This window comes from Ammodytes marinus, assembly GCF_949987685.1.
Source record: "Ammodytes marinus genome assembly, chromosome: 23".
NCBI classification, from domain to species: domain Eukaryota; kingdom Metazoa; phylum Chordata; class Actinopteri; order Uranoscopiformes; family Ammodytidae; genus Ammodytes; species Ammodytes marinus.
Window position 1 is genome coordinate 22,890,705 of NC_137227.1, and position 12,500 is coordinate 22,903,204.

The following is a 12,500-nucleotide window of genomic DNA, read 5'->3' on the forward strand; positions in this document are numbered from 1 at the left end:
TGGAGTAAAACTGCTAAATTTGAGGTGAGAGGACTGTTAGTGTTTTTCATGTCAAATTGAAAATATTTAGCTCCTCAGTATTTTTCTTCTAGGCTTTTACACAATGGGTTTATAACAAAACACTTGTTACACAAAAAAATGTGAAGGGTAAACTATAGTTTAGATTGTGGTTAGCAAGCTAATTAGTTGTCAGATGGTTGTTGGCCTTGATGCTAGCAAGAAATTTAAGTTGGGGTTGGTCGTCACATTTTTTGGGGGGTTGGTTGTCACATGTTATCTTGAGGCTGCAGCCAGAAAAGGAACCCAATAACGAAATAAATTGTCAAGCTGTATCCTCACTGACACCCCAGAGAAGGAGAGAATAGAGTAGGAAAAGGCAGCTAGCATGCAAAAGAAAAAAGGGCAACAAAATCAAAACAGTGCATCCCAAACTAGACCAGCTGCCAAGGCTACAGTAAGTTATGTAGGCCTATTTGTCAACTTGACAATGCAATTAAACTTTCAAATTTAGTTCTGCTTTCTTGCCTTCTTTTTAAGATTATTCCCATTAAGATAACATTGTGACAGACAACCCCAAAGTGTGTGACAACCGACCCCTTGATGGGGTTGGTTGTCACAATGTGTAAGGGTTTCTTTGATGATTAATTTATTCTTTATTAAAATAAGTCAGAAAAAGTGAGGGGTTCACATTTCAAGCCAACACCTTAAGCTTCAATTTAATTTAGGAATGACTATTGAAAGATGTTTAGGTGATGAGCAATTCTCACTAGAGTAAAAAGTGTGCCTACTTACCCCATTCTCCCCTATTTTTATTTTCTGAAAATCAAAATAATTAAATCACCTATCAGGACCAACAGCTCTGACTGGGGGATCCCGAGGCATTCAGTGTGGAGCTATAATGTGTGTGTGTGTGTGTGTGTGTGTGTGTGTGTGTGTGTGTGTGTGTGTGTGTGTGTGTGTGTGTGTGTGTGTGTGTGTGTGTGTGTGTGTGTGTGTGTGTGTGTGTGTGTGTGTGTGTGTGTGTGTGTGTGTGTGTGTGTGTGTGTGTGTGTGTGTCAGCTCCCTCTGACCTGTGGCAGGGCACGGGACAGGAAGTGGCCTCTGCGCTCAGAGCGATGGGCCTTCCCATTGGCCCAGTGGTTACCATGAAGACACAGAAGAGGGGCGGAGTCCAGGAGGCGCTGAAGGAAATCATGGAGGCCGACAAGGTCAAAGGTCAGACTCTGATTCTCAAGGGTCCCGAACCCTCTAACCCTCTAACCCCCTAACCCCATCGATAGGGTATATAAACAACCGAACCCTCTAACCCTCTAACCCTCTAACCCTCTAACCCCATCGATAGGGTATATAAACAACCGAACCCTCTAACCCTCTAACCCTCTAACCCTCTAACCCCATCGAGAGGGTATATAAACAACCGAACCCTCTAACCCTCTAACCCTCTAACCCCATCGAGAGGGTATATAAACAACCGAACCCTCTAACCCTCTAACCCCATCGATAGGGTATATAAACAACCGAACCCTCTAACCCTCTGATTCTCACGGGGCCCCGCTCACACACGCAGCAGCCAGTGTGCTATTTGTATAGCCCAATATCACAAATAGACATTTGCCTCAGTGGGCTTTACATTCCATACAGTACGACGCCCTGCCCTTACACCCTTAGCTCAGCTGAGAAAAAACTCCCAATAAAAATCCCTTTATCAGGATTAAGAAAAATTGAGAAATCTCAGGGAGAGTTGACAGAGTAAGGGATCCCTCTCCCAGGACGGACATACTGCAATAGATGTCATAAGTAGAGAAAAATCACAAAGGAATTTGATCATGACCAGATGTTTACATGGTAATACTAAAGTAAAGTGTGTGTATAGTATGCAGCAAGTATGAAGGCACCTGTGTGTGTGTGTGTGTGTGTGTGTCAGATGTTTAACTCCCAGTTTATCGCTGATTGAGATCCTTCTGTCTCAGTTGTGATCATGTGCATAAATCTGTCTATCTGTCTGTCTCTGTCTGTCTGTGCGTGTAGTGGTGATCATGTGTATGAGCTCTCTCCTGATTGGAGGAGAGGATCAGAAAGAGCTCCTATTGGCTGCTCTGGACATGGGGATGGTCGGCCGCGGTTACGTCTTCATTCCGTACGATGCGCTGCTCTACGCCATGCCCTACCAGGTAACTGTGTGTGTGTGTGTGTGTGTGTGTGTGTGTGTGTGTGTGTGTGTGTGTGTGTGTGTGTGTGTGTGTGTGTGTGTGTGTGTGTGTGTGTGTGTGTGTGTGTGTGTGTGTGAGGACACGGGAGATTTCAGCCCTGTGAGGGCACAGAATCTTTCACCTCCGTGAGAATGGTGACTGATTCCCCCACTGCAATCAGGTGTGTGTGCACTGATTGGCTGATTGAGCCCAGGTGTGAAGAGGTTATATCTGCCCTGAGACCCCCAGTGCTCTGTGCTGCTCATTGTCTCACCTTCAGAGGTCTCTGTGTTCAGTGTTGCAAAGGAAACTGTTTTACTTTGGTCTATCCTTTCAGCTGGTGGTTTAGTTAGGTGGTTTTGTTCTTGCTTTAGTGTGTTATATTAAAGGTAATGTGGTAGCCGAATTCCCCGTTGCGACCAAGACAAAGGGTGAGACTGGACAATCATCATTGTGTTTGAAGAGGTTTATTTCAGGAGATTTCCATCAGACATTTACAGAGGATTTCATGGAGCATCGAAGCAGCCTGAGGCCGCAATGGCACTGCTCATTAGTTACAGAACAGCGTCTTATATTCTCATGTGTGGGGGGTATCAAGTGTATTATATCTGCAAATAGACATATACTAGTCCTTCTAGGGAGTGCTCTCATCCTCCCCCAGTGACCCTAACCTTTAGACATACAGTCAGCAACCTTCTGGATATTATAGACTACTGAAATCCACCACAGTAGCCTGTGTGGCCCTTTACAGCTCTGTGCATTTTATGTTTTCTCCCCCTCCCCTGTAGTCACTTTTGCGATTTAGTGGTCATCCCTCCGGGGATAACTTTCAGACACCCCTTGGTCCGCACCTGTGTCCCAAACCCATCCCCCCCTCCCCCCCAGTCATTACAGAATGAGCAGCCCAATGGAGGGCACAGCGGACCCCACTAGTGCTGCTGTTACGTCAGTCAGCGACAGTTTAGAGGTCCATAGGCAGGCAATTTCTGCACAGGGAGCCCTGTTACGCTAGCATGACCTGACATTTTAGAGCATCAGAATCAGAAGATTCAGGCCTCGCAGGACGGCATGCTTCGGGAGATACTGGCCCGTTTACAACCACCTGGGCCAGCCCCTACCCAAGCACAAGCACCTCCAGTTCCACCCCATGACCCTTTTGTAGGCCAGGAGACCAACTGGCAACCCCAGCCCGCTATGACGGGCATCCAGGGAGGTGTAAGGGATTTATCACCCAATGCAGTTTAGTGTTTGAGTTACGACCCTCTATGTTTAGCACCGACCGAGCCCGGGTCGCATATATAATATCCCTTCTTTCGGAAAAGGCCCTTTCATGGGCGACAGCCTTATGGGATAGGCAGACTCCAGTCTGCGCTGACGCGCCCCTCTTCATGGCGGAGATGAGGCGTGTGTTCGACCACGACGTTAGTGGCCATGAAGCAGCCAAACGCCTCCTTAGGTTACGTCAGGGCTCTGCAAGCGTTGCAGAATTTTCAATTAAATTCTGGACTTTAGCTACGCGATCAGGTTGGAACAGGGAGGCTCTAGTGACCACTTTTATTCATGCCTTGTCTGAGAGAGTTCAGGATGAGCTCGCTTCCTGTGAGGTTCCAGATTCACTTGAGGATTTAATCTCATTGGCTTTAGAATTGACAACAGAATTCGTGAGCGCAATAGAGAGAGAAAACAAGCGTACACCCACCAGATGTCCGAGGAGTTTAGTATCCCTTGTGAAAGACCTACCCTGCCTGAGGTCCCTTAACGATGATCAGGAACCCATGCAAATAGGACGCACACGGCTTACTTCCGTGGAAAGACGGAGGCGTATGAGCAGTGGCGTGTGTCTATATTGTGGGAGTGTGTGTCACTTCATTCGCTCAACGCAGAAACACAATAAGCAGGGAATCAGGGTAGGCGTGTCAGACCTTGGGGAAGTCTTGCAGAGTCTTAATAAGTCTTACAGTGTGTGTGTTTAACCCTGACCCTGTAAATATACTTTGACCCTTTTAAAAACTCCAACAGGAAGTCCCCTAACCTTTCATAATAATGGTCCCTGTTTGAATTGCATGACATAAAAGCATCTAACAAATTTCATGTTAAAATGTTTAATCCTACTTCCTGCGTGATGAGTGCGGTTAGGTTCACTTCCACATTATGGAACCATTGGCGCTTTAGCCTATATGCTAATATCTGAACACTCTTTGTGTAGTGTGGAACTGACAGCTGGAGTCTTTTTTAGTCTTTTTTATTGTTGTTTGTCTTTTTACTGTTTTTGTATTGTATTATGGACCGTTTTTCTCTGTGTCTGGAATAAAATTAAATCAAATAATCAATCATCAATCCTGCCTTCTGACCAATCAGGACATAGAGTTTCCTCAGCTGAAGAACAGCACTCGGCTGCAGCACGCGTACGGTGCCGTAGTTACCGTCACCATGGCGTCGGACCAGAGTTTCTACGAAGCGTTTCGTCAGGCGCAAGTAGCCCGCGAGATCCGGACAGCCGTGTCTGCTATGGAGGTACACTGTGTCTGTCTGTCTGTCTGTCTGTCTGTCTGTCTGTCTGTCTGTCTGTCTGTCTGTCTGTCTGCTATGGAGGTACACTCTCTATCTCTCTCTGTCTGTGTCTGCTATGGAGGTACACGCACGCACGCACTCACTCACTCACTCACTCACTCACTCACTCACTCACTCACTCACTCACTCACTCACTCACTCACTCACTCACTCACTCACTCACTCACTCACTCACTCACTCACTCACTCACTCAAACTTAATCACACCCTGTATCTTGTGTTCAGGTCTCTCCGATCTTCGGGACCATCTTTAACATGGTTTACTTCGTTGCTAAGGCGGTGGAGGAGCGTCGTCAGGCAGGGGGCGGGCACTGGGTGACGGGCGACCAGCTGGTCCAATCACAAGGAGGCTTTGACTTCCAAGGCTTCAATCAGGTCAGAACATACACAGACAGACAGACAGACAGACAGACAGACAGACAGACACACTCAGAAACGTTTAAACAATAAAATAATATCTATATAATCATCCTAACAGAGGATTATAATGTCAAACACTCTCATTTCTTTGCTTCAGTAAAAAGTCAGAAGTGTCCGTCTAAAGGCTGAGGAGTCACAGACAGGGTTAGGAGTCTGTCTAAGGTGAACTGATAGGTGGGGTGAAGTTATTGCAGCGTTGTCACTCCAACCCATCACAGCGCCGAGGACAGACAGACAGACAGACAGACAGACAGACAGACAGACGGACAGACAGACAGACAGACAGACAGACAGTGTGATGTAATCCCCAGGTGCTGCATGGCGGGGAGGAGGGGCGCGGCCTACAGGCGCGTTACGTGGTGTTGGACAGCGATGGCAGCCGTCTTGTGCCGACTCACTCTCTGTCGCCCACGGGGCCGGGCGGCGGCATCAAGCCCATGGGCCGGTCCTTCCACTTCCCCGGGGGAAGACCCCCTTCTGCCAGCTTCTGTTGGTTCAGCCCAGACCAGGCCTGCACTGGAGGTAGTACATACTACATACTACATCTGACCATGAAAAGAATCTAGTTAGGATGCAGTATGCTACAATTGGGACATACTTTACCTGTTTATTTCATCCTAACATTGCTCCTTGATCTTGCATCTTGCTTTTATATCCGTCTCATCGCCGGTTTTCATATGGAGGCTCCGTCTATGTGACGTCACTTCCGGTGCGCACTGGATTGTGGGTTTGAATCGGCCAAATAGCATGCTGATTTCAACACTAAAAATCTTGGCTGGATCTAGTAGACATCCGGGTATTTCTAACCATACTAAATCTGACCACAATAATCAGGACATCCTAAATCTTTTTTCTACCGGATTAAATAGCAGAAAGTATGGGTATTGGAACGCAGCCTATATCTTTATCTGTGTGTGTGGATGGCCACAGCGCCCCCTGTCTGTCTGTCTGCCTATGTGCGTGTGTGTGTGTGTCTGTCTGTCTGTCTGTCTGTCTGTCTGTCTGCGTGTGTCTGCCTGTCTGCCTGTTTGTGTCTGTCTGTCTGTATGTCTGCCTGTGTGCGTGTGTCTGTCTGTCTGTCTGCCTGTGTGTGTCTGTCTGTCTGTGTGCCTGTGTGCGTGTGTCTGTCTGTCTGTCTGTCTGTCTGCCTGTCTGTGTGCGTGTGTCTGTCTGTCTGTCTGCCTGTGTGTGTGTGGATGGCTGGAGGCCTGTGACACAGCGCCCCCTGTGGCAGCATGTGTTTCTGCGGCTTGTGGGTTAGGGCAGACAGACAGACAGGCAGACGGGCAGACACACAGACAGGCAGACACACAGACGGGCAGACACAGACAGGCAGACACACAGACAGGCAGACACACAGACAGGCAGACACAGACAGACAGACACACAGACAGACACAGACAGGCAGACACACAGACAGGCAGACACACAGACAGGCAGACGGGGCTAACCCTTGTTATTCTTTCTTCAGGTTTGGACACGATGACTCTGTTCTTCCTCTGTCTGCTGGTCGGCGCTCTGATGGGAGGAGTCATCTACTGGATCAGGTAGACAGGCAGACAGGCAGACAGACAGACAGACAGACAGGCAGACAGACAGGCAGGCAGGCAGACAGGCAGAAAGACAGGTTAGAGAGACAGACAGACAGACAGACAGACAGACAGACAGGTAGGCAGAAAGGCAGGCAGACAGACAGTCAGGCAGGCAGACAGGCAGAAAGACAGGTTAGAGAGAGAGAGAGACAGACAGACAGACAGACAGACAGACAGACAGACAGACAGACAGACAGACAGGTAGGCAGAAAGGCAGGCAGACAGACAGTCAGACAGTCAGGCAGGCAGAAAGACAGGTTAGACAGACAGACAGACAGACAGACAGACAGACAGACAGACAGACAGACAGGTTTGATAGACAGACAGACAGAGAGACAGACAGACAGACAGACAGACAGACAGACAGACAGACAGACAGACTAATATGTTGATATATCTGTTCTGTGTTCACAGTAAAATGAAAGGAGGAGGAAAACCGACTAAACTCATCCTGAATATGGACGACGTCGTTTTCATCGACTCTCAAGTCAGCAAGAAGGTAAACAAGACAACAAGACAACAACACAGTAAACAAGACAACAAGACAGTAAACAAGACAGCAACACAACAAGACAGTAAACAAGACAACAAGACAGTAAACAAGACAACAAGACAGTAAACAAGACAACAAGACAGTAAACAAGACAACAAGACAGTAAACAAGACAACAAGTCAATAAACAATAAACAGATGTGTGTTGTTGTCCTGGATTTGTTGTTGTTATTATTGATCATATTTTGGTTTGTTGTTGTTTATAGAAAATGAGCGATGAGTCGATGATTGAGATTAAATCTCCGTATCGCTCCGTCGCCCGTAGTTACGTCCTGGCAACGCCCGAGAGCTCCAACGTGGGAATCCTGGAGGTATGACATCATCAGACAGCAGCTACATTACTATGTGCTAATGCTAACGCTGTACTAATGCTAACTATGTGCTAATGCTAACGCTGTACTAATGCTAACTATGTGCTAATGCTAACGCTGTACTAATGCTAACCCTCTATAATTAACCCTAACCCGTAACTTTATAACGCTATATAACTAACGCTAACTATGTGCTCAGTCAGCCTGCCTGTCTGTCTGTCTGTCTGTCTGTCTGTCTGTCTGTCTGCCTTTTCACTGACTCTGTTCTCTGATTGGTTGTGTTGTTGCCAGGGCGACTGGGTTTACCTCAGGAAGATTCCTTTTGAAAATAATTTAACAACTGTTAGTGAAAACACACAAAGTGTGTTCAGCCAGGTACGTACACACACACACACACACACACACACACACACACACACACACACACACACACACACACACACACACACACACACACACACACACACACACACACACACACACACACACACACACACACACACACACACACACACACAGATTACAGTGTTTCCCCCAGGAAATGTCTTAGTCAAGGTGGTCACTGTCCAGGGCTAAAGGAGGCGAAACATTTTGGATATTTATTTAGATACAAAAATACATCAGATCAATTAAAGAAATATTCTACTGTTTTGGTGCAATACCATGCAGACACACTGAATACAAGTAATACACTTAACATGTGTATGCACATCAAAATGCAAATTAAACTTCTTAAAGTTCCTTTTTGGCTGTTATGCGATTATTGTGGACAATAGGCCTACGGTGATGCGAGAGCCTATAATTCAATAATGGTTATTATTAGTCTACTTGCTTGATTTCTTTTTAAATACAGAGGTTATTAGTCTTTTTGGAACATGGATTTCCCCATTTAAAACATAAATATAAAGCAGGATTGATAATTTAGAAAATAAATCTTGTTGGCCTAACCAAAAATATCTTGTGTTCTTTTATTCGGAAACATGGAAGGTAAAAATCAAAGATGACTGGAAAAAGTTCAAAGTTCTCAAGTGTTGTTTAATGAAGTCAAAGCACAGGACAGCGCATGCAGGTTAATGAAGTCAAAGCACAGGACAGCGCATGCAGGTTAATGAAGGCAAAGCACAGGACAGCGCATGCAGGTTAATGAAGTCAAAGCACAGGACAGCGCATGCAGGTTAATGAAGACAAAGCACAGGACAGCGCATGCAGGTTAATGAAGTCAAAGCACAGGACAGCGCATGCAGGTTAATGAAGTCAAAGCACAGGACAGCGCATGCAGGTTAATGAAGTCAAAGCACAGGACAGCGCATGCAGGTTAATGAAGACAAAGCACAGGACAGCGCATGCAGGTTAATGAAGACAAAGCACAGGACAGCGCATGCAGGTTAATGAAGTCAAAGCACAGGACAGCGCATGCAGGTTAATGAAGTCAAAGCACAGGACAGCGCATGCAGGTTAATGAAGTCAAAGCACAGGACAGCGCATGCAGGTTTCAGAGACAGCAAAAGTCAAAAAAGAAAAAGTGAGTTCTCTCTCTTCAGCAGAGTCTCTTTAACATATTTTGAAAATGTCTATTGATTGGTTGATCTCGTTGCCATGCGTTTTCAGAGACCATTCCTCTTCTTCCTCGTTGTCTTCTCCCTGAACTATACCGAAAGTAGAATTATGCTCCTAACCTTGGATATATCTATGGCTTGGTCAGCTGAGTAAGGTGTTTAACACTAGGCCTTTGTGTACAATAGATAAATCTCTCCCTCTCCGGCCCTGCTCCTTGGGAATCCCCCTCTAAGGCATGTTCCTTTCCCTCCCTTTTTCACTCCCTGCACCTGCACACAGAAATGAGAACATTTAGATCACATTATAATTGTATGATTATTATTTGATTATATAAAAGTAAATGCACATATGATGGTGGCTATAACATCATATGATATTGGAATTATTTTTCTTACACCCTACACTAGCATGCTGTTTTACAAATAACTCAATAGTTGAAATAATACAATGTGTTTTCCCCTTAAAATGACTAAATGCATTTCAAAGACAGTAACAGTGTGGCACTTCTGTAAACTTACTGAAAGGTGCCTGGGCCATCACTCTCATGCATTCATCAGACTTTTCTCTGCGCTGTATGAGCCGATAGATAACTTGTGTTGCCACAGTGATGTGGAGTCTGAAACTGTATAGAACCGTGCAGCGTTTCTTTTCGCCACCAGTTCCAAATCGTCTTGCTTCTGCTCGTTTACCGTCCCGTGTTTACGCCGTAGTCACACGCAGCGCGGCAAGGAACAGCTGTTACTCTGAGCAGAGAGACACGAGACACATGCGCACATTCATTTACTGCAAATCGTTATGACCATGCAAAGGGACACATCGCGCTTGCTAGTACATTAAAAATAATGTAATATATATATTTTTTTGGTCGGTCAGTAGTCAAGGCGGGGGCTGGCGTTGCTAAGGCAATGGGGGAAACACTTCATTATGTGATAGTTCATGTCATAGATGTAACATGTTAATAGCCATAGATCTAGGTGATCTTATATTATAATGTTCTGTCCAGCTGCGTGAGATGTCTGTGCTCTCTCTCTAACCTGTCTGTCTCCCTCTAACCTGTCTGTCTAACCTGTCTGTCTGTCTCTAACCTGTCTGTCTCTCTCTAACCTGTCTCTGTGCAGCTGTGTGAGATGTCTGTGCTCTCTCTAACCTGTCGGTCAGTCTCTAACCTGTCTGTCTCTCTCTAACCTGTCTGTCTCTCTCTAACCTGTCTCTGTGCAGCTGTGTGAGATGTCTGTCTCTCTCTAACCTGTCTCTCTAACCTGTCTGTCTGTCTCTAACTTGTCTGTCTCTGTCTCTAACCTGTCTGTCTCTCTCTAACCTTTCTGTCTCTCTCTAACCTGTCTCTCTCTAACCTGTCTCTCTCTAACCTGTCTGTCTCTCTCTAACCTGCCTCTGTGCAGCTGCGTGAGATGCGTCATGAGAATCTGAACCAGTTTGTTGGTCTGTTCGTGGACGCGGGGATGTTAGCCATGGTGGTGGAGCACTGCCCCAGAGGAAGCCTGGCAGACCTGCTGGCCGACAGCGAGATGAGGCTCGACTGGATGTTCAAGTCTTCACTGCTCACCGACCTCATCAAGGTCTGTCTGTCTGTCTGTCTGTCTGTCTGTCTGTCTGTCTGTCTGTCTGTCTGTCTGTCTGTCTGTCTGCCTGTCTCTCTAACCTGTCTGTCTGTCTGTCTGTCTGTCTGTCTATCTCTCTCTAACCTGTCTGTCTGTCTGTCTGTCTGTCTGTCTGTCTGTCTGTCTGTCTGCCTGTCTCTCTAACCTGTCTGTCTGTCTCTCTAACCTGTCTGTCAGTCTGTCTGTCTGTTTGCCTGTCTCTCTCTCTCTAACCTGTCTGTCTGTCTGTCTCTCTCTAACCTCATCAAGGTGAAGCTGAATATACTATCACCGGCCACTTTGTAAGGTTGCTTGGTTATATGTGTTAACAAGAAATTGAGCTGGTGTAACTAAAGAGTCCGGTGTGTGTGTGTGTGTGTGTGTGTGTGTGTGTGTAAACATACATGTATAACTCTAACCCTGGCAGCAGCTCCATGTCTGTCTGTCTCTCTAACCTGCCTGTCTCTCTAACCTGCCTGTCTCTCTAACCTGCCTGTCTCTCTCTCTAACCTGTCTGTCTCTCTCTAACCTGCCTGTCTCTCTCTCTAACCTGCACCTGTCTCTCTCTCTAACCTCTCTCTCTCTCTCTAACCTGTCTCTCTCTCTAACCTGCCTGTCTCTCTCTCTAACCTGCCTGTCTCTCTCTCTAACCTGTCTGTCTCTCTCTAACCGTTTCCTAGGGGATGAAGTACCTGCACCTGCGGGGGCTGAGTCACGGTCGTCTGAAATCCACCAACTGTCTCGTGGACGGAAGGTTCGTGCTGAAGGTCACGGACTACGGATTACCCATGATCCTTCACTCCCAGGGCGTCAGCATGCCAGAGGACCCGCAAGGTGAAGCATTTACCTGTCTGTCTGTCTGTCTCTCTAACCTGACTGTCTGTCTGTCTTTGTGTCTGACCTGTCTATCTGTCTCTCTCTCCAACCTGTGTCTCTCTCAGAGCTCCTATGGACTGCCTGTCTCTCTCTCTCTAACCTGCCTGTCTAACCTGTCTGTCTCTCAGAGCTCCTTTGGACCGCCCCTGAGCTCTAACCTGTCTGTCTCTCTCTCTAACCTGTCTGTCTCTCTCTAACCCACATGTGTCAAACTCATGGCCCAAAACTCGGCCGATTTTAATCAATTCTGAAAAAAAAAAGAAAAACATTTTTTTTTTTTTTTTTTCATTCTTCATGGAGCCTGTGCCATATCCGCACATCGCATATGCTCCCAACTGTTAGGAAACTCACTTACGTGGCTTACAGCTAGGAATGCCTGCTGAAAGTTCTACAGCTCAGGATTTTAAGCCATGAATTGATGAACTTGCATCTAAGAAGAGCTGTCAGTTTTCTGAGGGCTGTAAATAGGCCAACATGTGACTAAATAGCATGCTAATAGTGATGATTGATTGTGTCAAGTGTCTAAGGATTAATGCCAAAATTATCTGGTTTCTAACTTTTGCTTTAAGTTACAATATAGCCAACTAGCTAACGTTAGCTAGCTGCTGATAGCCCACCCCTTTCGTCTCCAATGGTGGCTTGGCATTTCATTACCAATGTAAAGTGTCATAAATAGCTAACACTGGTGCTGCGTCATGATTCCTAAAAAACCAAAACATTTGATATGTTTTGAATGTGCAGAAAGTTTTGAAAAATCCAGGAGAATAGATATTGTGGCTCAGTCCAGAATGCCTGAGAGCCTTACTGCATTATAGTCCTTTATAACTGTTTCAC

The 12,500-nt window shown here is 46.2% G+C and overlaps 1 protein-coding gene across 1 annotated transcript in view; it reads left to right on the forward strand.

The window, feature by feature from the left end:
- LOC307269053 (retinal guanylyl cyclase 2-like) overlaps positions 1–12,500 on the forward strand; it is a gene marked incomplete at both ends in the record, with an annotated part of 25,164 nt that overhangs the window by 984 nt on the left and 11,680 nt on the right. Inside the window, 11 exons of the mRNA XM_080051876.1 lie at positions 1,060–1,215; positions 2,029–2,171; positions 4,548–4,703; positions 4,986–5,135; positions 5,492–5,702; positions 6,652–6,727; positions 7,187–7,271; positions 7,531–7,635; positions 7,927–8,010; positions 10,593–10,769; positions 11,471–11,624. Of these exons, the coding sequence (XP_079908002.1) occupies positions 1,060–1,215; positions 2,029–2,171; positions 4,548–4,703; positions 4,986–5,135; positions 5,492–5,702; positions 6,652–6,727; positions 7,187–7,271; positions 7,531–7,635; positions 7,927–8,010; positions 10,593–10,769; positions 11,471–11,624 (1,497 nt within the window). The remainder of the gene's footprint in view (positions 1–1,059; positions 1,216–2,028; positions 2,172–4,547; positions 4,704–4,985; positions 5,136–5,491; positions 5,703–6,651; positions 6,728–7,186; positions 7,272–7,530; positions 7,636–7,926; positions 8,011–10,592; positions 10,770–11,470; positions 11,625–12,500) is intronic.